Source organism: Arvicola amphibius, chromosome 1 (assembly GCF_903992535.2).
Source record: "Arvicola amphibius chromosome 1, mArvAmp1.2, whole genome shotgun sequence".
Classification (NCBI taxonomy): Eukaryota; Metazoa; Chordata; class Mammalia; order Rodentia; family Cricetidae; genus Arvicola; species Arvicola amphibius.
Genome location: NC_052047.1, coordinates 67,167,383 through 67,191,694, shown reverse-complemented (window position 1 = coordinate 67,191,694; position 24,312 = coordinate 67,167,383). Strand labels below are relative to the sequence as shown.

The following is a 24,312-nucleotide window of genomic DNA, read 5'->3' as shown; positions in this document are numbered from 1 at the left end:
AATATTTGTTTAACTATGCAAAGATGGGCTGCATTTGTTTAGGTATGCAAAGATGTGTTGCTGTTTTACTCTGCCTGCCTATGGCACCTGATTGGTCTAATAAAAAGCTGAACAACCAATAGTGAGAGAGGAGGTATAGGTCGAACTTGCAGGCAGGGAGAATAAGTAGGAGGAAGAATCTTGGGCACGGGGGATGCCAGGGGCAAGACAGACAGACATGGAAGCAGGATAGCAGGTTATACAGAATAAAAGAAAGGTAAAAAACCCCAAGGCAAAATGTAGATGATTAGAAACAGGTTAAATTAAGTTATAAGCTAGCAGAGGCTGGAGAGATGGCTCAGTGGTTAAGAACATTGCCTGTCCTTCCAAAGGTCCTGAGTTCAGTTCCTGGCAACCACATGGTGGCTCACAACCATCTGTAATGAGGTCTGGTGCCCTCTTCTGCAGACATACAGACAGAATATTGTATACATAATAAATAAACATTAAAAAAAGAGCTAGCGGGACAAACATAAGCTAAAGGCCAAGTTTTTATAATTAATAAGAAGTCTCTGTGTCACTATTTGGGAGCTGGCTGGTAGGACAGAGAAAGCGCTCAGCTACAGTTCACAGAGCCCAGGTTAGGTGGCTCACAACCACCTGTAATGCCTGCTTCAAGGAGATACAATACCTTTGGCTTCTGATGGCGTCTACACTCATATGCACATACCCCCACACAAAAACACACAAGTACACAAGGCTAAAAATAATAAAAAAACAAGTTATTTTTTCCCTTTGTTTTATTTTTTCAAGACAGGGTTTCTCTTTCTAGCCTTGGCTGTCCCGGCACTCACTCTATAGAGTGGCCTCTATAGAGTGGCCTATAGGCTGGCCTCAAGCTCACAGAGATCCACCTGCCTCTGCCTCCCAGTGCTGGGATTAAAGACATGCACCACCATGCCCAGTTAAAACACATATTTTTTTAAAAAGGGAAAGGAAGGGCTAGAAAGTGGTTCTGTGGCTACAAGCACTTGTTGCTGTTGCACAGGACTAAGGTTTGGTTCCCAGCACCCACACCACGGCTCATGACCTGCAACTCCAGTGACCAGGAACCAAGGCACCCTCTTCAGACTCCTGTGCACACCAGACCCTCACACGGTACACATGTCCACATGCAGACAGAATATTCACATACATAAAATAAATACATCTAATTTTCTTAAGAAGGGAAATCCACTTGTGTTAAGTGTATTAAATCTGGGTTGGAGAAATGGCTCAGAGGTTAAGAGAACTGACAGTTCTTCTAGAGGTCCTGAGTTCAGTTCCCAGCAACCACATGGTGGCTCATGACCATATGTAATAAGATCTGGTGCCCTCTTCTGGGCCTGCAGGGATACATGCAGACAGAACACTATACATAATTAATAAATAAATAAATCTTTTTTTAAAAAAAAAGAATATTAAAACACTCCACGCTGCTGGCCAACTTGACAGGACACTCCTATAAGCCCAGCACCCAGGAGAATGGAGAAAGAGGGGTAGTGTTGACGGTCAGCATGGACTCCACAGCAAGATTCTATCTCAAAAAAACTAAAAATATCACGCTGTCTGCCTTAAACACATACATGAAAAAGAAAAAGGGGGGGGAAAGCCACAACTGAAAATCCTAACAGCAAAGCGCAGATCTGTGCGGCTGATTGGATGCAGGCAGGTGCCCCACAGACCTCATTTTAGTGGTTGGTTTTAGTTATTTGGTTTTGGTTGTTTTAAGACAGGGTCTCATGGAGCCTAGCCTAGCCTCAAACACACTGTGTGCCAAAGACTGGCCTGATATTCCTGCCTCTACTTTCAGGAGCTGGGATTGTTTGTGATGGTCACCACAACAAGCTGATTCTTTTGCTTTTTCTGTGGTACTGGGGACTGAGCCTAGGGTCCTGTACATGCTTGGCAAGAGCTGCACCACTGAGCTACATTCTTAGCACTGGCTCTTTTTTAAAACATTTATTTAATCTGTATTTGTATGCACACGCTCGAATGTGTTATACAGGTACCATGTGAATCCTGAAAATCAGAAAGGCCATCAGATTTGGTGGTAAGTGCCTTTAGCCACTGAGCCATTTCACTGGCTTACTGGTTCCTTTTTAAATAAGGAAACAGACGTCATAAATCTTGTCCACTATCTAATCACCCCTAATGAACCTGGAGGTTGATAGGTTTCTGTTGTGACAGCCTGTCTTGCCTTGGATAGGCAACTTGTGAGGTAGGGACTACAGGAAGGAACCATGAGCTATGTGCTGCAATCATTTCTACCTCTATAAAGGGTCACAACCACCTTTTCTTTGGCAGTCTCCTCAAGCAGCTACTCAGGAGTGAGGCTGCCCCTCGATGTGTGCATCAATAAACATAGTCCTATCTGCTGAAAGATCAGTCTCCTATCTCTTCCTGCCTCCTGTTTCTTTAAGTGCCTCAGAAATCTAACATCACTAACTCAGAAGCTGAAAAGATAGAGCTCTGGTCAAGAAAGACTTGTCAGAGTGTGACAGGGAAAGACAGTGAAAAAGATCCTCCCTCTTGTATTTTTTTAAAAGATTTATTTATTATGTATACAGTGTTCTGCCTGCATACTTGCTTGCAGGCCAGAAGAGGGCACGAGATCCCATTATAGATGGTTGTGAGCCACCATGTGGTTGCTGGGAATTGAACTCAGGATGTCTGGAAGAGCAGCCAGTGCTCTGAGCCATCTCTCCAGCTCATCCAGCTTGTTTGCTTGTTTTATTTATTTATTTATTTATTTATTTATTTATTTATTTATTTATTTATTTATTTATTTGACTTTTTGACACAGGGTTTCTCTGTTTAACAGTCCTAGGTGTCCTGAAACTCATTTTGTAGACCAAGTTGACCTTAAACTCACAGAGATCCGCCTGCCTCTGTCTCCTGAGTGCTGGGATTAAAGGCGTGTGCCACCACTACCTGGCACCATCTGGTTTTCTTGTTGAGTCCATTTCAGGCTTAACAAGAATTTGATTTCCTTGATAGAGACTCCCATGGAAAATTACTCAACTCTATTCTAAGAACCCGAGGTCAAGATGCCCTAACTAACTAAACTTCTGTTAAACTGTTTGCCCAAAACCTCCCCTTTGCAGCTGCTGAGCAAGATACCAGGATGTGGTTTTTGTTCTTTAAAACCCCTTACCCTAAATACTTGGGGCTACACTTGGGTCCCAAATACCTAAGTGTAGTCCCAGCCAGCTGGAATGAAGACTTTCAATTGGCTATGAACTGTGTCTAAGTGCTCATCTCTGATGGACTGCCCATAACAAGAGAAAGAGCAACCCTTTGCTTTGCTCTTTCTGAACTGCATAGTGACGATACTCAGTCTGCAGTGGGGTCTCGCTGCATATCCCAGGCTGGCCTCAAGCTCAAGGCCGTCTTCCTGCTTCATTGGGATTAGAACACCCAGCTTCATTGACAGGTTTTTCTCTTGACTTTTCTTTCTTTTCTTTTTTCTTTATTTTTAAAGATTTAAGTACACAGTGTTCTGGTTGTATGTACACCTGCATGACAGAAGAGGGCACTAGATGTACAGATGGCTGTGAGCCACCATGTGGTTGCTGGAAATCCAACTCAGGCCTTCTGGAAGAGCAGCCAGTGCTCTTAACTTCTGAGCCATCTCTCCAGCCCCTTTTTTATTTAGTATTATATGTGTATCCGTGTTCATGTGAGTACAGGTGATAGCCAAGTCCAGAAGAAGATATCAGATCCCCTGATGCTGTTGTTACAAGTGGTTCTGAGTGACTAGGAGTTAGACAGATAGACTTCTAGGTAGGCAGACAGACAGGGAGAGGGGCCATGACTTGGTAATAAAGGTGGCAAATTTTCAAAATGGCAAGGTTCTTCCTCACTCTCTTGACGTGAGACATAAACCTGGCAGCTTAAAACAAAGGCCTTGTAGGCATTTTGTCTCCCTCCAGCAGCCCCCCCACTGATGGAGTACCTCAACAAGTTCAAGGCCGGCTCAAGACATAGAACAGTTCTGGGCCAATCTGTTGGAGAATATAATTTTCACGTGTGTGACTTTTGTTTCTGCTGCATTTGATTAACTGTGAAGCCGTGATTCTTTGCTTGTCTAAAACACCTGATGGTCCTAATAAAGAGATGAATGGCCAATAGCGAGATAGGAACAAGAACAGGCAGGGCTGGCAGGCAGAGAGTATAAATAGAAGGAGAACTGAGAAGGAGGGAATGAGGAGAGAGAACAAGGAGAGGACATCAGGGCTCAGTCACCCAGCCAGCCATGGAGTAAGGAGGAATGTAAGGTGTAAAAAATAGAGAAAGCAATGGCTTCATCAAGATAGAAGCAACCGTGTGACAAGATAATTTAAGATAAGGCAAGCTGGCCAGAAATAAGTCAAGCCAAGGCCAGGCATTCATAACTAAGAATAAGCCTCCATGTGTGATTTTTTTTTTTTTTTTTTTTTTTTTTTTTTTTTGGCAACTGGGTGGTGAGCTCCCTCAAAGAGTCCAAGGAGTAAAACATCACACAACACCAACCAGCCTTCTTCAAAGGGACCCACCTAAATTAGGGGCAAAACACTCTTCAGAGACTTAAAAAAGCCATCCCTCGAAAGAGACTGGATGTTTTGGCTTCCTGAGCCCCCCTACGTCACAGAGAGTCACCTTCTGTGTATTCAATGCATGTGTCTCCTTACCCCCAGAAAACTCCTTTCTGCAACTGCTGACTCTGTCTGCTGTGTCTGAGATTTCTCTGATGCTACCGGTTATCACCGAGATTTTTCCTGCCTTGTAACTTTTTAACCAGCAGAAGAAATGAACTTGAGCAAGGCTCCTAGACTGTATCATTTTGGGGGCCTGTCCAGGATTTCTTTTGAGGAACAGACTCATCAAGGTTAGAAATCAGGTTGAATCCAGAAAAGATGGAAGGTGAGCTGGTAAGCTGCTGGGCCTGGGAATTTATCTTCTTCTCTTTTACAAGGGAACGAGTGTGTACCCTAGGAAACCAATTAAACAGTTTGGTGACCAGAACCTGAGAAAAGGCGCTGCAACTATACTACTAACCTAGGGTCTCGCTCCATAGCAATGCTGCCTTCATCTGGTCACTGATCCCAGTGCCTGAAGGGAGGACATTTTTAGGGAAATAGTTACTATGTGGAGACAGACAAACCTTTGGATATTTTTCAAAGCACCTTTGTTTTCTGCCCCCTAGAGACTGAGACAGAACTGCTACTCTTTTGAACTTAAATTGGATGGTGGGAAAATATTCTCCTCTCTCTCTCTCTCTCTCTCTCTCTCTCTCTCTCTCTCTCAAAAAAAAAAAAAAAAAGAAGCTATCTGAGAGACCTCCAACTGCTCAAAGCTACTCTGCTCCCCTGAGCTTAGACTATGGAATTCCTTCCTCTTTATTTTGCCAATGGGGACTTCCCAGCTGAGGAGGCCATGGTACTACTTCCTCTTAAACCCATGCTAACTAACTAAACTGTCTCTTTAAAGATCCACATTTAATCTGTGAGATGTGTGGATCTCACAGGGACCTGTGTCTGATGGGAGAGGGGTTCACCTTATCAGGGAGCCAGGCTAAACCTGAATAAAAAGCAATGGCTTCATCAAGATAGAAGCAACTGTGTGGTTGGCTGCTATCTTTGGTAATATTATAAAGACCAATGTCATGTGATTTCACTGTGATCTTGTTAACGCAATCACGTGGCATAAACTAAATATGGCAGCACCCATAAAGTTTCCTTTCCTACTAAACCCTCAGGTTATTTCTGTATCTCTTTTTTTATTAGACATAAGAGGCAACACCAGACCTCTAAGATGTATTTTTTCTCAATGTTCTGCTCTGTTTTAATATCAAACCTTTCAGTTACAATAACAGAGGTTTAAAAAAGAAACAATCTAATATGGCCACTTTCTGAGTTCTTTTACATTTTTTTGTTCTATGTTTACCACCCTTTAAACACAATTTTCATAAGATGAATTGTAAGAATCCTCCTAATTTAGGGTGAGGACACAAAGTGGGCCCCCTAAGATATTGGCATAGTTGCTGGTGCCCTGCAATGGCTACCCAAGCTTAGCTGGGGCAGATAGTCATGAGAAAACAGAAACCTAACACTCAGCATTTCTCAGAAAACCCAGTGACTCGGGGACCTTGCTCATCAGACAAGTGCAGCTTTCTCATTCCTCTCTAACAGGCTATTTACCTCAAGGGACACCTGCTACCCATAAACTGACCTGACTACATCAGGCACAGGCCCCTTCTGGTGGGCTCAGCTAGGGTATCCTGTTTTGCCCAAGACAAGAAAAAAAAAAATCCCAAGCCTTCAGTAACCCTGTGAAGGCCCTTGCACTCCCAGGCTGGGCTGCTGTTCTCTATCCTGAGACAGCTGGGCAGTCTATTCCCCAATAAACTTCTTTTCTACCCATGGTTTGGTGGTTCTGTTGTGCCAACTTACATTTGGATAGTTGGAGAGATAGATGGATGGATAGATAGACAGACACACAGACAGGCAGTCAGATAAGTAGACAGACAGATCACAGGTGTTTATCATGCTTGCTTTCTATCTAGATTTAAAAAGGTAAGAAAAATTTAAAGCCCCCCCCCCCAAAAAAAAATGGACATGAGATTAGGCAGACCCTAAGACAGAACAGTGATCCCCTTCAGATTCACTGGGGTCCTACTCCCCTTTGCAGGAGCTAGAGGTTAGCTTACAGCACAAAACAGGTCATTATTTAGATCTCAGGAAAACAAATAAAAACCCAAAAGCTCTGTCTCTCAGAAAGCTGTGTTGTCTTAACCTTGACTGTCCAACAGATAAGGTTGGGGGGAACTAGCACACTCTCTACCTCCATTTGTCCTTAGGGTGAGGCCAGTATCTGTCTCAGAATCAGGGCTTTCTTTGATCTGTCCTATGGAGGAGGTTTGAAGGAAACTAAAACAACCACTAATGATACTTAGGATATGTGTGGAACTGCAGGCATGGATAAATGCAACTCAGTCCCACTCTGGGAACCAGCCTTGGGGTGTGTAGGTCACATTGGCAAGATATTGCCTTCTCTGGGTGCTGGTTTGAGAGACTTGAGGAGGATGAGGTGAACCTAACCTCCATCCACCTCTCTCAATTTTGTTTTCACTTTACATATGGGAACGAAATCCTCCAAGATTCTTTCAAGTTTTCCACTTGCCTCCTGGACAACTGGAGCAGGTTAGACCCTCGAAAACTTTAGACTTTTTCTCAACTGATGCATGGCCTACATACCCTCTAGGAAAAACTAAAAGTGGCTCCCAGGGGCAACTCTTGATTGTAATGTCATCCTTCAATTAGAACTATTCCAAAAACAAGAGGAAAATTCCCCTAAAACTTTCTATGTCCAAATTTTCTTTTACGTGCAGGATCACCCAGATATTGCTAAATATTACAGGATGGACCCACAGATTCTAGATGTAGTAAACTTAGGTATGTCTAATCAAGGTTTATTTTAAAGTGCTTAATTTCCATTCAGGCTTCACCTAAATATTACACATTGGTTAAAAATACCAAACTGAGCCAGACAGTGGTGGCGGTGCAGACCTTCAATTCCAGCACTTGGGAGGCAGAGGTAGGCAGATCTCTGAGTTCAAGGCCAGTCTGAACTACAAAATGAGTTTCAGGACAGTCAGGACCCCGTCTTGAGAAACAAAACAAACCTCTGGATGTTCAATAACCATATTTGGAGGTATATACTGATGTGGTCAGAGGAACTAAAAGGGAGACTATATTCCTCCTTGACCTCCAAGGTCAGCTAAATCCCAGGAAACCATGGGGCATCTCTCAAAATATCCTGTACTATAACTATGAAAAAAATCATTTGTTCTCTTGTTGAGGGAGGAGTGGACTCTGACCAGTGCCAACCCTGCAAAGAAGAGGGTCAACAAAGAAGAAAAAAATGCCTCCACACTCCCAAATGAAGCAATGGTCAAGTCACAGGCCTTTGACTTCTCCCCACAGGGAGATTAACTCACAAAAGAAAGACTCGAGGAGACTGAGGCCTCTCCTAGGCCCAAGTAACCCTGGAGGACCAGGTCTTCAACTGGCCTTGACCAAAAAATGAAAATAAACAAATAAAAATTAAATTTGGCCACCTACATAGTCTTCAACACCCAGCAGAAAAGTATAGCCAGGTTTAAAAGGATCAGACACTATGCTAACCATATGAGATGTTATTTGGATATCTATTTCTCTTCCTGATAACACTACCTGTTCCTAGAAGAGCACTTCTCAGCTGGAATATGATATGCTCTGTCCTCTCATATTCCCTCTCAGCCGGGCAGTCTCAGCGAAAGTCTTTAATCACAACACTCAGGCAAAGGCAGGCAGATCTCAGTGAGTTCGAGGCCAGCCTGGTCCACAAATCAAGTTCCAGGGCAATCAGAGCTGTTGCACAAAGAAACATTATCTTGAAAATAAAGAAACAAAACAAAAAACAAAAGACAGGGTCTCACTGTAATCTAGACTGGCCTAGACGGTAACATGTAGGTAAGCCTGGCTGTGAACTTCCTGTTCTTCCTGACTCCAAGTTCCAAGTATTAAGACTAAAGGTATACAAACTCACAGGTTTGGGGAATTAGTCAAGACAGCAAAATGAGCTGAGCAGTGGTGGTACAAGCTTTTCATACCAGCACTCAGGAGGCAGAGACCAGTGTACCCCTCAGTTCAAGGCCAGCCTGAACTACAAGGGCGAATTCCAGGTCAGCCAGGGCTACACAGAGAACTATTTTGGGGGTTGGGGGGAACCAAAAGATATCAAAACCATGACCCCAGGGACATTGCTGGATAACATTATTTTAAAAAGATACTTCTCCAGCTGGGTGGTGGTCGCGCACGCCTTTAATCCCAGCACTCGGGAGGCAGAGGCAGGCGGATCTCTGAGTTCGAGGCCAGCCTGGTCTACAAGAGCTAGTTCCAGGACAGGCTCTAGAAACTACAGGGAAACCCTGTCTCGAAAAAAACCAAAAAAAAAATATTTCTCTTTTAAAATGTAAATTAGTTGTGACTTCAGCAGAGGAACCTAGATTTTCCCCAGGTTGGACCCATATTGTCCCCTTCACAGGACACTACAGCGAGCACACGGGCAGCAGCATCTCTTGCTGGTAAGGTACTGCTGAGAGTGTTTCTACACAATTATGCCTCATCTTGTCAATCAAAACTTATGTTAATTACAATGTTGAGGAACTCCCCTCATTAGCCTTGTCTTTTAATGTTTTCCATGAGGTTATAGTAGCAGAAATTCGGTGGCTGACTTCCATACTTAAACAGGCTGGACGGCTCCCTGAACTCTTTAAGGAGTCGATGGCCGCCTCCTCCACGGTTTATCTTACAGTAGATAATCAATGGTGGCAGAGAAATCTTCAAGCCTGATGGGGATTCTTTGGGTGGCTTTCACGCCTATTCTCTTCCTAAGGGCAAAACTGCCCCAGCATGGGACTGGAGAGATGGCTCAGAGGTTAAGAGCATTGTCTGCTCTTCCAAAGGTCCTGAGTTCAATTCCCAGCAACCACATGGTGGCTCACAACCATCTGTGATGGGGTCTGGTGCCCTCTTCTGGCCTGCAGGCATACGCACAAACAGAATATTGTATACATAATAAATAAATAAATAAATATTTAAAAAAAAAAACTGCCCCAGCTATTTTCTAACTACGCTCACAGTAGGAATTATAATACTACCAAAAGTGTCACTTTATGTTACAGATCTACCCCACTCATACGACAAGCTTCACAGATACACACCATCACAATTGCTGTCCTGTGTTCTACATCTTGGCCATTGGTTATATAATGGCCCCTTGGATCAATCCTGCTCTGAGGCACTCTGCTTCTTCACTGTCAAGTCTTTTTAGGCATGAAGCAGTTCAGAGACTTGAAAGGCCCCACCCTTGAGAAGAGACTGGGCTTTTCGGCTCTCCAGTTTCCCTTTTCTTTGAGGAGCATCTTTTTCTCTGTCTGCTGCATGCCTGCATCTCCTCACCCAGAGTGAATCCATTCCCTCAACCGCTGTTGATTCTGTCAACAGTGCTTAAGATTTCTCTGCTGCTACCTGTTTTGCTCAAAATCCTTCCTTCCTTTTAATTCTTTAACTGGCAGAGACAATCAACTGATCAGGACCTGTAGACTGTATCATGGCAACTGGGAACTGACCCCAGGTCCTCGGCAAGCTCATGCTCCTAAGCACTGAGGATGTCTTCCGTGTCTCTCCTGCTCTTTCAAAGGAGGCTGGGAAGCAGAAATGGTCATCTCTCCTTTGAATCATGGCTTCATGAGCAGAGAGGCTGCTCCTCTGCAGAATGAAATGAAGACCACAGGTTCATTGCTGAGGCTGTCCATGCGTGGTCCAGCATGCAGCTACTAACTAGTAAGAGCCACAAGTGTTCTCATTAACTACCATATTTGAGCAGGCTTTCTGTTGTTCTCGCCAGCCACCTCATCTTATTCCCGGGAAAGGTATCGGGTCATTAAAAACAGCATTCAATACAGTAAACAAAAGGATATGTAGGTAAAAAAGACAACACAATCTTCTCTTACCAGACCACCAAGTCCTCACCACAGCACTTTCTACTCGTGGGTCTCAACTGAAGCAGACTCTCTGAGGAGCAATTTGGCCTCAATACTAAAGTGCAAATACATAAACTTTCTACAGTCTCACCATAGCTCAAGCTGTTTCCAAACTTATCTTCTGTCTCAATCTACTGACAGCTGGCATTAAAGGTATGCACCACCATGCCAAGCTTACAGAGACCCTCTACCTCTTCAGTTATCCTGGAAATGACAAAGGTATTACTACAGGACTTGTCTGTCGAACAAGGATGGCAGTCACACAAGAGTGCTACTCTGACAATGAAATAGTTTCTGAGGCTCCAGTGATGACACGCCGGTGACAGGATTTATAGGCGTGTGTCAAAGGTATTTAATTCTAACAACCCTATGCTTTTTCAGCTTCCAGTTGCATGAACAGATGGTGAGCCAGCAACAGTTTCACTTGCTCCTTACCTGTGTTAAAGGTTTGAAGAGGCAGCTTCCATAAGGACCCCAGGAAATGGCGCACGGGGGTGTATTCATAGTGGCAGGGGCTACAACCAAGAAAAACAAATTATTAAACATCAAATTTTTGATTCTATTTAGAAACAGAATTGGCTGATCTGACCTACTGACTTTCCCTTGAAGAGAATGTGGGCTATTCTGGTGCCTGATACTAGAGTGACTCCACAAAAGGCACACTGTCCAGCTGAGGGAGAATGCACTGTAGATGAGCCAATAAAAAGTACACGCTGCCTGCTAAAAGCTCACAGGTGGGAAGCCTCTAAGATACATTGCAAAAATAAAACTGATGAATCAGTTGGCAACTTAAAAAAATGTCAATTATGTTTTAGCTCTGTGCACGTGTCTCTATGTGAGTATGTGCACGTGTCTCTATGTGAGTATGTGCACGTGAGGACAGGGGCCTGTGGAGGCCAGGGAAGGAGTCAGATCCAACTGGAGAGGCTGGAGTGGCCCCACAGGGGCTGGGAACTGAGTGTGGGTCATCTCTAAGAGCAGCATTATATACTCTTCAGTACTGAGCTATCTCTCCCAGCCCCACTAACTGGCAATATCCCCTGCAGCCAAGGTTGTGGCCTTAAGCTTACTATGTAGCTGAGGATAACCCTGAACTCCTTGTCCTCCTGCCTCCATTTCCTGAGTGCTGGGATTACAGGTGTGGGTTACCAAGCCTAGCTTGGCAACATTAATACAATCTGGAGTTCCTACAATATTGTATCAACGTGAGCTTCATGGCTTTAACCACCACACCACACTTAAAGAAAGAAATGCCCTAAGGATCCATACAGGAAAAGAGAATACAAACATGAAGTTTACAGAGTCTAAGTAAGCATATCTGGGATTTCTAGCCACTATTTTTAATAACTTGTCTAAGTTTGAAACTACTATACAATAAAATCTTTTCATCATTAATGTGAGATCTTAACAAGCAGGGACACAAGGTCTCAAAGCCTAGCTTTTCTGTGGGTGTTTTTGTACACGAACAAAGAGCTGCACATAGATCTGTATACACTGAGCCATGCCCCTGGAACATACCTATATGCCAGAAGCTGAAAACTCAATGCTTCAAATATTTATACTTAAGGACAAATTGGGAAGAGTGGCCACCAACATACTACACTGAGTGAATCTCACTGGCTCTACCAGTTTGAATGTTTTCTTTCTTTTTCTCCCTCCTTCCCTTCTTCTTTCCTTCCTTTTCCTCCAGTGAATTGTTGTTTTGAGACACGGTAGCTCAGGCTGGCCTTGAATGTTCCCCTTTCCTGTGCTGCTCACTAGCGCTGGGATTATGTTTGTGCACTACCATGGTGACTCTGGTGTACAATGTTTTAACTGTCTTTTGTGGCTACTCTACCCAGCGACAGAGTGAGCAGATGTAAAGGACCATTTACCTACTCTAAGAGGCGTGATCTGAGAAGCCCACTTCCCCTGGGGAAATCAGATACATGCCAGTGGTGTTAAGTGACTGCACTGAAACACAGAGCACTGACCTCTGGTTAGCCGCTAGAATTTGCTCATCAAAGAGCAAACCTCCAATGCTTTGAATTTCAATTTAGGTTAACACCCTAGTTTCTGAAATGTCTGTTTGGCACCAGGTATTTATATGATGCACATACATCATGTGTAAGCACTCACAAATAAGGGTTTTTTTTTTTTGTTTTTGTTTGTTTGTTTGGAGGCAAGGTCTCAGTATGTAGCCCTGACTAGCCTAGAACTCACTATTTAGGCTAGCCTAGTTTTGAACTTGCAGAGATCCTCTGGCCTCTGCCTCCTGGGTTGTAGGATTAAAGGTGTGCACCATCATACTATGCTTCAGTTTCCAAAATACTGATCTGAAATCTAGATAAACTACATCCTTGTCAGTAAATGTTTCTTTCTTCTTTGAAGCACTTTATAATAAAAAAGTAGTAACTTTCACTATTATAAACATCCAAATTGATTTTTTAAATTTATTTATTTGTTTGTTTGTTTGTTTATTAGGTATACAATATTCTGTGTGTATGCCTGCAGGCCAGAAGAGGGCACCAGACCCCATTATAAATGGTTGTGAACCACCATGTGGTTGCTGGGAATTGAACTCAGGACCTTTGGAAGAGCAGGCAATGCTCTTAACCTCTGAGCCATCTCTCCAGCCCCTCAAATTGATTTTTTTTGTGAAAAACAGAAATGCATTTATAACTTTTGTACATATTATTTATCTTATGGTATTTAGTCATTAAAAATTCCTATAAACATAAACATTATCAGGTTTCAGTACATCTTTTTTTTTTTTCTCAAAAAAATTAACTTGAAAACACCCTCCCCACGTGGTGCTGATGTGGCTACTGTGACGGACCTGGCTCCTCCTCTCTGTGAAGAATGGAGCGTCTTAGCCTGTGGACAGCTGTTAACAGAACTGAGCACTGCCCCATCTGAGAACAGCTGCTCTCACCATAAAACAGGAGCCGAAAGCCTTGCTTTTCAAGTGGAATTAGTGGACTGACTAAAAAGCAAAGTATGCTGGGAGACTGATGCAGGAAGATTCAGAGAGTTCAGGACTAGTCTGGTCAACATAGCAAGAGAATATCTCAAAACACAAAACCAAAACAAAACAAAAAGGAGGGGGAGGGTTCTAGACATTGCTCTACTGTTCCCTAACTCAGAGGTCTGGGGAGGGGGAGGATGACACAACCCATAACCGCTTGTGCACCACCTCTGGATACATAGCACTGAGTATGCACCCACCTTCCCAGCAGCTTGTCTCTCATGACATAAATACTGTAATTCCTGAGACTGTGCACCACGTCTCTCTCCAGTTTCCACCCCATCTTTCTTCTCTTTCATCACAGCCTTTGAAGAGCTGTCTGCCTCCACTGTCAATCATGTCTTCACATTTTGTTCCTATCACATCACAGTCAAGGTCGCCAGCACCTTCCATGCTCCCATGTCACTGAACCAGGTCTCTTTCTTGGTAGCAGCAAAAAAGTTTGGTTTTTTTTTTTTTTGTCTCCCTGAATCTCCTGACTCCTGGGGCCATGAGTCCTCCTAGCTTTCTGAGACTTTGTCAGTCTTCTTTGCAGATTCTCTTTTGCTTTCTAACTTTGATATGCAGCCATGCCCAGGTACAGACTTTTTTCCCCAACCCAGAATCTCTCCCCGGAACCTCTCCTAGGCACATAGCTTTAAAAAGCTACTCACTACTTCAACTGTGCCTCTAGAGCCCTTGATGTCTATATTCGCAACCAGCTCCCCACCATCTACCTCTGAATCACGTAAAACTGAATTTATCCTAAACAGATTTCCTGGCCTGGGGTAGCACGCTTTCAACTGGCTTCTCCCCCAGAGTTTCTACTGTGTCACAGCAGGCCAGATGTTTACACATCTGCTTCCTCTTCTAGATACCTACTGCCTACATTTTCTAGCCTCCTTGGTAGCAACGAGTGAAGGGTATCAGGTACAAGTGATCCACCTGCCTCCACTTCTCAAGTAGCTTAAACTATTACCACATACAACTGTGTTGGCTGCACCTCCAGGCTTTCTGAACATTCCTTCCCCGGCAACGAGAAGTATTCAAAAGGCTTTTTTTTTTTTTTTTTTTTTTTTTTTTTTTTTTTCAAGACAGGGTTTCTCTGCAGCTTTTTTAGAGCCTGTCCTGGACCTAACTCTTGTAGACCAGGCTGGCCTCGAACTCACAGAGATCCGCCTGCCTCTGCCTCCCGAGTGCTGGGATTAAAGGCGTGCGCCACCACCGCCCGGCTCAAAAGGCTTTTTAAAGAATCAGAAAACGCTCCTGGATTTACTCATCATCAAGGAAAGGACGTTCTCCTCCACTTCACTTGTAAAGGTAAAAACCAAAGACATGGTGGGCAAGGGCGGGGTTTGCATGTGCACAGACAGGGATGTTGGTGCCCTACTCTGTCACCTGTCTTATCCCTTTGAGACAGGATCTCTCAAAGTGAGGCTGGCAGCCAGCAAGCCCCAGTACTCCTTTCTGTCCTGTCTCTGCTCTCCCTTCAACACTGCAGCTCCAAGCCTGGGCACAGCCATGCTCATCTTTGAAGTGTGAGGAATCTAACTCCAGACCTCATGCTTGAGCAGTGTGGTGGTTCTGAGGGAGAACAGCCCCATAGACTCGTGTATTCACTGGGGATGGGCTTGGAGATTTCAAAAGCCCATGACAGGTCCAGTCTCTCTCTCCCTCTCCCTCCCCCCTCTCTGCAAAGCCGGCTGCCTGAGGATTAGGATGTAAAGCTCTCAGCTACTGCTCCAGCACCATGCCTATCTCTTTGCGGCCATAATGACTAACTGAAACTGTAAGCAAACCTCCAGGAAAATGATTCCTTTTATAAATGTTGACTTGGTCAGGTGTCTCCTCACAGCAATGAAACAGTGACTAAGACAGGCAGTGAGCACTTGTCTTACTCACTGAGCCATCACCTCATCCCCCACAATTCCTTAATAACACCACCACCACCACCAACAACCAGGGTCTCTTATGTAGTGCTGGCTGTCCTAGAACTCGCTATGTAGACCAGGCTGTCTTCAAACTCACTGAGATCCGCCTGCCTCTGCCTCCCAAGTGCTGGGATTAAAGGTGTGCATCACCATGCCCAGCTTTTTTTTTTTTTTTTTTTTTTACTTTTAAAGATTTCTGTGTTACATGTATGGATATTTTGCCCGCATGTTTTTGTCTGTACCTGGTACTCTCAGAGTCTAGAAGAGGATGCTGGAATCCCTGGAACTAGTTACGGATGGTTGTGAGCTGTTGTGTAGGTGCTGGGAATTGAAGAGCAGCAGCCAGTGCTCTTTACTGCAAAGCCATCTCACCAGCACCTAGGGCAATTTCTTAATTAATGATTGATGGGGGAGGGTGCAGTCCTTTGTGGGTGGGGCCACCTCTGGGCTGGTGGTCCTGGACTCTATAAGAAAGCAGGCTGAGCCAAGCAGTAGTAGTGCACACTTTTAACCCCAGCACTCAGGAGGCAGAGGCAGGTGGATCTCTGTGAGTTTGAGGCCAGCCTGGTCTACAAGAGCTAGTTCCAGGACATGCTCCAAAGAGAAACAACCTTGTCTCCGGAGAAAAAAAAAGTAGGCAGAGCAAGCCATGAGGAGCAAGCCAGTAAGCAGCACTCATCCATGGCCTCTGCATCAGCTCCTGCCTCCAGGTTCCTGTTCTGTGTGAGTTCCTGCTTTTGATGATGAATTGTTAGATATGGAAACATAAGCTGAACAAACCCTTTTCCTCTCAAAGATACTTTGGTTGTGGTATTAGAAACCCTAACTAAGACAAGCTGGTATGGTGGGGTATTGCTATGACAGACCTGACCATCTTTTGGGAAGAATTATAGGATGACTTTGGAACTTTGGGCTTTAAAAAACAATAGAAAAACAAACAAACAAAAAAACCCATTGAGTACTGAAAGCTCAATGAGCTGTTCTGTAGGAGCTTGGGAGATAAGACTGTTAAAGCAGTACAGACAATATGAGGCCTTGCTTGTGGGTTTTAGAAGGGAGTTTAAAGATTCTATTAGGGCTGTTTGCTATTTTGAATTAAAATCCTGTCATTCCGGTCAGCTGGGGCTGAAGAGCTACCATTCTAGTCAGCCATGATTAACAAGAGACAAGCATTACTGAGGTGGAACCTTTGTGTTATTGGGACAGTTGATGCTGGTTATCTAGAGCTAAAAAATTAGGGGTGATTAAGAAGAAACCAGCAGGGGCTGGAGAGATGGCTCAGAGGTTAAGAGCACTGGCTCCTCTTTCAGAGGATCCGGGTTCAAATCCCAGCACCCACATGGCAGCTCACAACTGTTTGTAACTCCAGTCCCAGGAAATCTGACACCTTCACACCAATGCACATGAAATAAAGTTAAATAAATTATATATAAAAAAAAAGAAGAAACCAGCATCGTTGAGAAGTCTTCTGTAAAGGGTTCCCTCAGGTTCAGCATACAGAAGCTGTGTTCTAGAAACATCCAAGGTTGTATTTCATGCTGGCAGTCAAAGTTGGGAGTCTAAGAGTCACTCAGGTGGTACTGATTTTTTTTTTTTTTTTCGAGACAGGGTTTCTCTGTAGCTTTGGAGCCTGTCCTGGAACTAGCTCTTGTAGACCAGGCTGGTCTCGAACTCACAGAGATCCGCCTGCCTCTGCCTCCCGAGTGCTGGGATTAAAGGCGTGCGCCACCACCGCCCGGCAGGTGGTACTGATTTTGAAGGCCTGAAGGGGTCGCGGATAGCAGCTTGTGCTGCAGAAGGCGGGGCTGCAGAGTGACCCAGGCCCCTTGGAGGAGCCAAGAAGACTGACTGCGAGTGAATCCCAGACATTGCACACGGAGTCATTTACACTGTTGGAGTTGGGTTTTGCTTTATTCAGATTGTGACTGTGCTCTGGTTCTTCCCTCTAGAAGTAAGAAAGCATTTAACTTATTTTTTTTTTATTTTATGCAAGCCCACAGTTGAGACTGAACTTTTAGCTGGGCAGTGGTGGCTTATGCCTTTGATCCCAGCACTTGGGAGGCACAGGTAGGTGGATCTCTGTGAGTTCAAGGGCAGCCTAGTCTACAGAGCTGATTCTAGGAAGGCCAAAGCTACACAAAGAAACCCTGTCTTGAAAAACCAAAGGATCAGACTACAGTCAAGATTGTAGGGCATATTTCTTAATTAGTGATTGATTGGAGTGGGTCCAGTTCATTGTGGGTGAGGCCATCCCTGGGCTGGTGGTCCTGGGTTCTATAAGGAAGCAGGCTTTGGTCAAGGTGTTCCATCACAGCAACAGAAACCCTAACTAAGACAAGTGCAATCCACATGACGGGTAGAAGAGACGGCAAATGCCGAAGACCAGAGATGGTACACACAGAGTAGCAAGAAAATTGAGTGAGGAGGAAAGGGGAAACAGAGGCCTGAGATGGGAGCATGACAGAGGGGCTGGTCTTGGTTCTGTTTTGAAACCATTGTGTTTGTCTGTGGCAAATAGGAAACAGAGGGCCAAGAGTCAGACAATGACACTGGTATTGAAGGCATTCTTGTGGGAGAAGGGTGACGTGGCTAATGACAATGGAAAGTGGGCAGACTAAGAAGTGTTTTGAAGGTAGAGTTCTTGTGCCTTGCCAAAGGGCTGAATATATAGTTTGTAAGAAAGGACCTGGGTTTGATTCCCGGTGTCCACACAGTAGTTACAAACCACCTGTCTCACTACAGTTCCAAGGGACCCAATGCCTTCTTCTGGCCTCTATGGGTACCAGGCATGTGGTGCAGACATACATGCTCACAAAACATGATAAACATTAAATGTTTCGAAAAGGAAAAAGAAAAAAAAATTAAGGCCCAGAGAGAAGAACAGATAAGTTCAATCAGGTGTCTCTTACAAAGAAAACCAAGGGTACAAATCTTCAAATAGGCTATTTAAAGCCAAGTGTGGTGACACACGCATGCAGTCCCAACACTTGGAAGGCTAAGGCTGGAGGACCAGCTTGGGGGGACAGAATGAGAGCATTTCGCGAAACGAAAATAAAATGAGAGTAAGTACTTGGCTTTGGCTCAAATCCTGTGCAATCAATTCCCTCACCTTTAAAATCAGAGCCCACCTCATTAGCACTAAGTCCACCACATAAAACCTTTAGTCTAGGGTCTGCCACTTACATATATACAAATACTAATACAAAAAGTAATGACATTAAAAACATCATTTAAGATTTCTATATGTGTGTGGCCTGCATGTATGTGCATGTACCACTTGCATGGATGGTTCCTGAGTAGCCCTAGAGTGGGCATCGGATTCCTTGGAACTGGAATTACAGATGGTGAGTTGCCATATGTCTCTGGGAATTGAACCTGGATCCTCTGCAAAAGCAGTGTTTATTTATTTTTTGTTGTTGTTGTTTTTGCTTTTCAAGACAGGGTTTCTATGTGTAGCCCTGGTCATATTTAACTTGCTCTGTAGACCAGGCTGGCCTTGAACTCAGAGATCCAGCTGCCTCTGCCTCCCAGGTTCTGGTACTAAAGATGTGTGCCACCATTGCCGAGAACACCCAGTGTTTTGTTTTGTTTTTTGTAATTTTTTTTAAATATTTATTTATTTATTATGTATACAATATTCTGTCTGTGTGTATGCCTGCAGGCCAGAAGAGGGCACCAGACTCCAGTACAGATGGTTGTGAGCCACCATGTGGTTGCTGGGAGTTGAACTCAGGACCTTTGGAAGAACAGGCAATGCTCTTAACCTCTGAGCCATCTCTCCAGCCCCGTTTTTTGTTTGTTTGTTTGTTTGTTTGTTTTTAGTTTTTTTCGAGACAGAGTTTCTCAGTAGCTATGGAGCCAGTCCTGGAACTCATTCCGTAGACCAGGTTGGCCTTGCACTCACAGAGATTCTCCTGCCTCTGTCTTCCGAGTGCTGGGATAAGGTGTGTACCACCACCGCCCAGCACAGCCAGTGTTCTTAACCAGTGAGGCAACTCTCTAGCCCAAGACATCCAAAAGAAAAAAAAATCGATTATTACAAAAAAAGATAATTCAATTATTACTGACTATACCAACTTCCAATTACCAATGTCCACCCATGGTGGTCTGTTCCCAGCTGCAAATGTTTTTATATTGTTTTTTGCCTGTATGTATTCATATGTGTGTACAGTGCCCACAAGGAGAGAAAAGGGCATCGATCCCTTAAAACTAGAGTTACCAAGTAGGTTCTGGGAACTCAATCCAGGTCCTCTGTGAGAGCAATAAGTGCTCTTAAGGGCTGAGTCACCTCTCCAGTTCCACGGGGGGGGGGGGGGGGGACTTTTAAAAAAAATTTGGTTTTTTTTGTTTGTTTTGTTTTTCGAGACAGGGTTTTTCTGTAGCTTTGGAGCTTTACTGAAACTAGCTCTTGTAGATCAGGCTGGCCTCGAACTCAGAGATCCATCTGCCTCAAAGTTTTTTTTTTTTTTAAAGATTTATTTATTTATTATGTATACAGTATTCTGCCTACATGTATGCCTGCAGGCCAGAAGAGGGCACCAGATCTCATTACAGGTGGTTGTGAGTCACCATGTGGTTGCAGGGGGAATTGAACTCAGGACCTCTGGAAGAGCAGCCAGTGCTCTTAACTGCTGAGACATCTCTCCAGCCCCCAAGTTTTTTTTTCTTTAGTTTTATTTCCACCAAAGTTTAAAGACAGCCAGGTGAGCAAGCAACACATTTTGCTTAGAGACAGTGTTTGTACATCTTTAATTTTTACAGAAAACTGCCAATATCTCGTGTGTGTGTGTGTGTGTGTGTGTGTGTGTGTGTGTGTGTGTGTGTGTGGTGTTTTGCCTATGTGTATATCTGTGCACCATGTGTATGCAGTGCCCATGGAGGCCAGAGAGGGTTTGTAATGCCCTGGAATTGGAGTTTCAGAAGGCTGTGAGTCACCATGTAGGTCCTCTGGAAGAACAGCAAATGCTCTTAACCACTGAGTACCCTCTCCAGCCCCACAAGATGTTTTTAGTATCACCATGGGTGCTAACATTTTAACTATAGTCCTCACTTCTCTCTATTTTCAAAAGTCAGGAGAGCTCTAAAGCTGAACTTGCAGGTCTCTCGAAAGCTTTACCCCACATTCTACAAGGCAGTAGTAAAGTATTCCCCCTTGTCCATTAGACTGTCTAGACTTGCCTGAACTTACAACCTAGAGTGCTTGTAAAAACTACAGCCATCAGAGCCCCAACCTATACCTCCACCTCCTTCTGGAACTGGCAGAAGAAGGTTGGTGCATAACTGCTAATCTCTACCTTTACTAAACATTTCAGCCAAACCAAGTTTTTAGCAGGTTGGGGTAGTAATGTTTGAGAAAACCCATAAAACCCAGGATAGCCTGTAACTACCAATGTAGCGAAGGACAGCTTTCAATTTCTGAACCTCCTGTCTCCACTTCCCAAGTATTTGAATTATAAGCATTAGTCACCAAGCCAGCACCAGTCTTGTGTGTATGTGAGAGAGAGAGACAGAGAGAGAGAGAGACACACACACACACACAGAGAGAGAGAGAGAGAGAGAGAGAGAGAGAGAGAGAGAGAGAGAGAGAGAGAGAGAGAGAGAGAGCGCGAGCAAGCAAGTTCACACCGTGAACGCATGTGGCACTCAGAGGACAGCTTTCCGGAGTTGGTTCTTGATTGCACCTTGCTGTGGCAGTCTTGTTGCACTAGCCCCTGAGCTCCTTGAGTTCTCCTGTCCCCACCTGCCCCCTCAATACAGGTGAGCTGCGATTATAGATGAGCGTCACTAAATTCAGCTGTCCACGAGCCTTCTCAGGACCAAATGTGGGTCAGCTACTGCTTTTTCCTGATGAATCACCTCCCTACCCACTCTCATCAAATACGTTTAGGAAACATTTATGACACTAAATTATAACCCAAGATGTTTCTCTCCTGTTATCACACATCACTCAATTACTGAAAAACTTTGGGGCTGAAGCCGGGCGGTGGTGGCACACGCCTTTAATCCTAGCACTTGGGAGGCAGAGGCAGGCAGATCTCTGTGAGTTCAAGACCAGCCTGGTCTACAAGAGCTAGTTCCAGGACAGGCTCCAAAGCTACAGAGCACTGGCTGCTCTTCCAGAGGACCTGGATTTATTTCCCAGCACCCACTTGGGCTCACCATCCTGGGTAACGCCAATAGCTTCTGTGCTCACCATGCATGCACATGGTGCACAGAAATACTTGTAGACAAAACACCTCAACCACAAAAATAAATTAATTTTTTAAAAAAGAAAAACATGGAGCCTTCATTTACCTCTTACAATAATACATTACCTCTTAGATAATACATTACTTAAAACTTATAAAAATGTTATCTCTTATGTATATCTATTTATACCTTAATGTATAACAAATTTTATAACTGTATTCTAGATATATCCTCATCCCTTTACCCTTGCACCAAGTTCCAGTCTTGCCTATCTATCACTGGCACTAAAGGATGACTTTTTTTTGCCTCCCATTTTTTTAATGGTGAATAAGGCACATCCTTTTTACCATCATTTAAAATTCATCAGGGGCTACAGAGAGGGCTCAGCGATTAAGAGCATGAGCTGCTCTTCCAGAGGACCTGGGTTCAATTCTCACCCAATGGCAGCTCACAACGACCTGTAACTACAGTTCCAGTGGATTAAATGTCTTTTCCTGGCTTCCATGAACACCAGGAACACACGGGTACACAGGCACACATGTGTACATCCATACTCATACATAGTTTTTAAAAAATGAGCAATGTTCGGGCTGAAGAGAGGGCTCAGCAATTAAGAGGGCCAGAGTTTGGTCTCCAGCATCCATGTCAGGGGGCTCACAATCTATACACCCAGGTAGTTCTAGGACATTTTGAGAGCCCTGTGGACACAGGCAATCACATGTATGCAAATCTGGGCTGGCTATGAAGTGAGTTACTTAGCAAAATAGAGAACTATCTTTCTTCACTCCTCCCTTGGTTACGAACTTACTCCTCATCTCTCCCACTACACAGTCCACGCGGTGGCTGTGGCGCCTGCTCATCTCTCCCAACCCCCAAAAAAGAAAAACAGCTGGCTCATGACGACTGTAATCCCAGCATTTGGAAAGCACTTGGAGGATGAGACAGGAGGATTGCTGTGATTTCAAGGTCAGCCTGGGTTACAGAAACTCTGTCTCAAACAGACAAAATAAATGGCATTTACAAGATCCCTCAGGTCTTGTAGCAGCCTAGGAACTTAAGAAACATAGACATCTGAGGTCAGCAGGATAAAGACCACAATTCCACCACAGATTTTTCAGATAACCAATCTAAACCTTTCACCTCAAAGCTTTAAAACTTTAAGACTTTAAGTGGAAGTCGCTTGGTAGTGCTGTGCTCTTCCAAACCACACCATCCTGCTGCGAACGCGAACACCTGAGAAAGGGCGTTCAGCGCGGCTTCCACTCTAGCGACCAGCAGACAGCATAATCAGTTTGTTCCACCTAACTGGAAAGGACCAGGAGAGCGTTTAGGCCATACCCGAACTCATTACACAGTCCACGCGGTGGCTGTGGCGCCTGCTCTTGAGCAAAGGTAAAGGTGTCTCCGTGTCATTCCTGTCCTCGTCAGACCTACTCGCGGCGAACCCGCGACGATACATGGCTCCTCCTCTCCCCACAGCTTGGCTTGGTCCGGGCTGCCCCCGCCCCAGCAGCCTCCCGCCAGGCCGTACCTGCTCCGCCACAGCATGACTCCAGGTAGCGAGCGAACACACCGGCGACCCCCTGAGGCCGCCATCTCGCCTCCTCCCAGGCGGACACGCCCCCTTCCGCCCACGGACGCACGCCTGCGTCGTCACCGGACCAATCAGGAACGCGAAGCCCTGGGCCCGGAAGTCTGCGTGCTGCGCCCCTGGCGTGTCTGCCGGTGTGCGCTTGAGGCTGGTGGCCTGTGACGCTCTTGCACCCAAAAAGTCCGAGCCATCCTGTGCTCTGAGTGTGCGTGCCACCTGTATGCGGGCGCCCGCGGAGTCCAGAAGAAGGCGTTGAATCCCCTGGAGCCAGGAGTCTTCCATTCTCACGTCACTGCTGTGCTGGCTGCCTGGGGCTCGAGAGGGCGAGGGGCTTGTAGGAAGGCAGAAAGCTGTCAAGCTAGGCTCTGGTGTGATGGTGCTTGCTCCTGTCCTTTTCCGTTGTGAGGGGGAAATGATCTTTCAGTGGTACCTGACACTTTTCTAAGCACTTACTTGGAGACCTGCAACCAGCCCTTGGATATTACTCTCATTTTAAAGAGGTTGGCGAAGTTAAGATGTTATTCAAGGGCGCATTATTAGGCAAGGGGCTCACAAATTGTATGATAGAAAACCCAGTATTTCTACGTCAATGACATCGAAAACCATTTTTTTCCTGAACTTTTTTTCTCTTCTTAAAGCCCTAGAAAAATGGTTAAACTTGGGTGCAAAAACTGTAGGATGGAAGCCCTGATTTTTTCCTTTGCTAACCTGTCTTCGCTAGATATTTGACATAGGAGGATATGCAAATTAGTCTTGATTATTTCTGTGCAGTTATTTAAATTCAGTTGTAGTAAAACCAACCACTGGGGGGTATGGGTGGAGGGGAGGGGAGGGAAGGGGGAGGAGAAGGGGAGGAGATGGAAATTTTTAAATAAAAAAAATAAACCATGAAAAAAAAAGACCAAAAAAAAAAAAAAAAAGATAAAACCAACCACTAAAAAGAACCTGCAAGACAGGTTTGGTATTAGAAGAGAGACATCTTCCTTTGTGGTTTTTCTGTTAGTATGGAATTGAGTGTTGTAATTCA

The 24,312-nt window shown here is 44.6% G+C and overlaps 1 protein-coding gene across 2 annotated transcripts in view; it reads right to left on the bottom strand.

The window, feature by feature from the left end:
- Pisd (phosphatidylserine decarboxylase) overlaps window positions 1–23,318 on the bottom strand; it is a 47,760-nt gene extending 24,442 nt beyond the window's left edge. For both annotated transcript variants that reach the window (XM_038320323.1, XM_038320313.1), the window contains exons 1-2: window positions 23,226–23,318; window positions 11,024–11,103 (exon numbers count right to left, since the gene is read on the bottom strand). In XM_038320323.1, coding sequence (XP_038176251.1) covers window positions 11,024–11,103; window positions 23,226–23,290 — 145 coding nt within the window. In that variant the 5' untranslated portion in view covers window positions 23,291–23,318. The remainder of the gene's footprint in view (window positions 1–11,023; window positions 11,104–23,225) is intronic.
- Window positions 23,319–24,312: the final 994 nt, after the last annotated feature.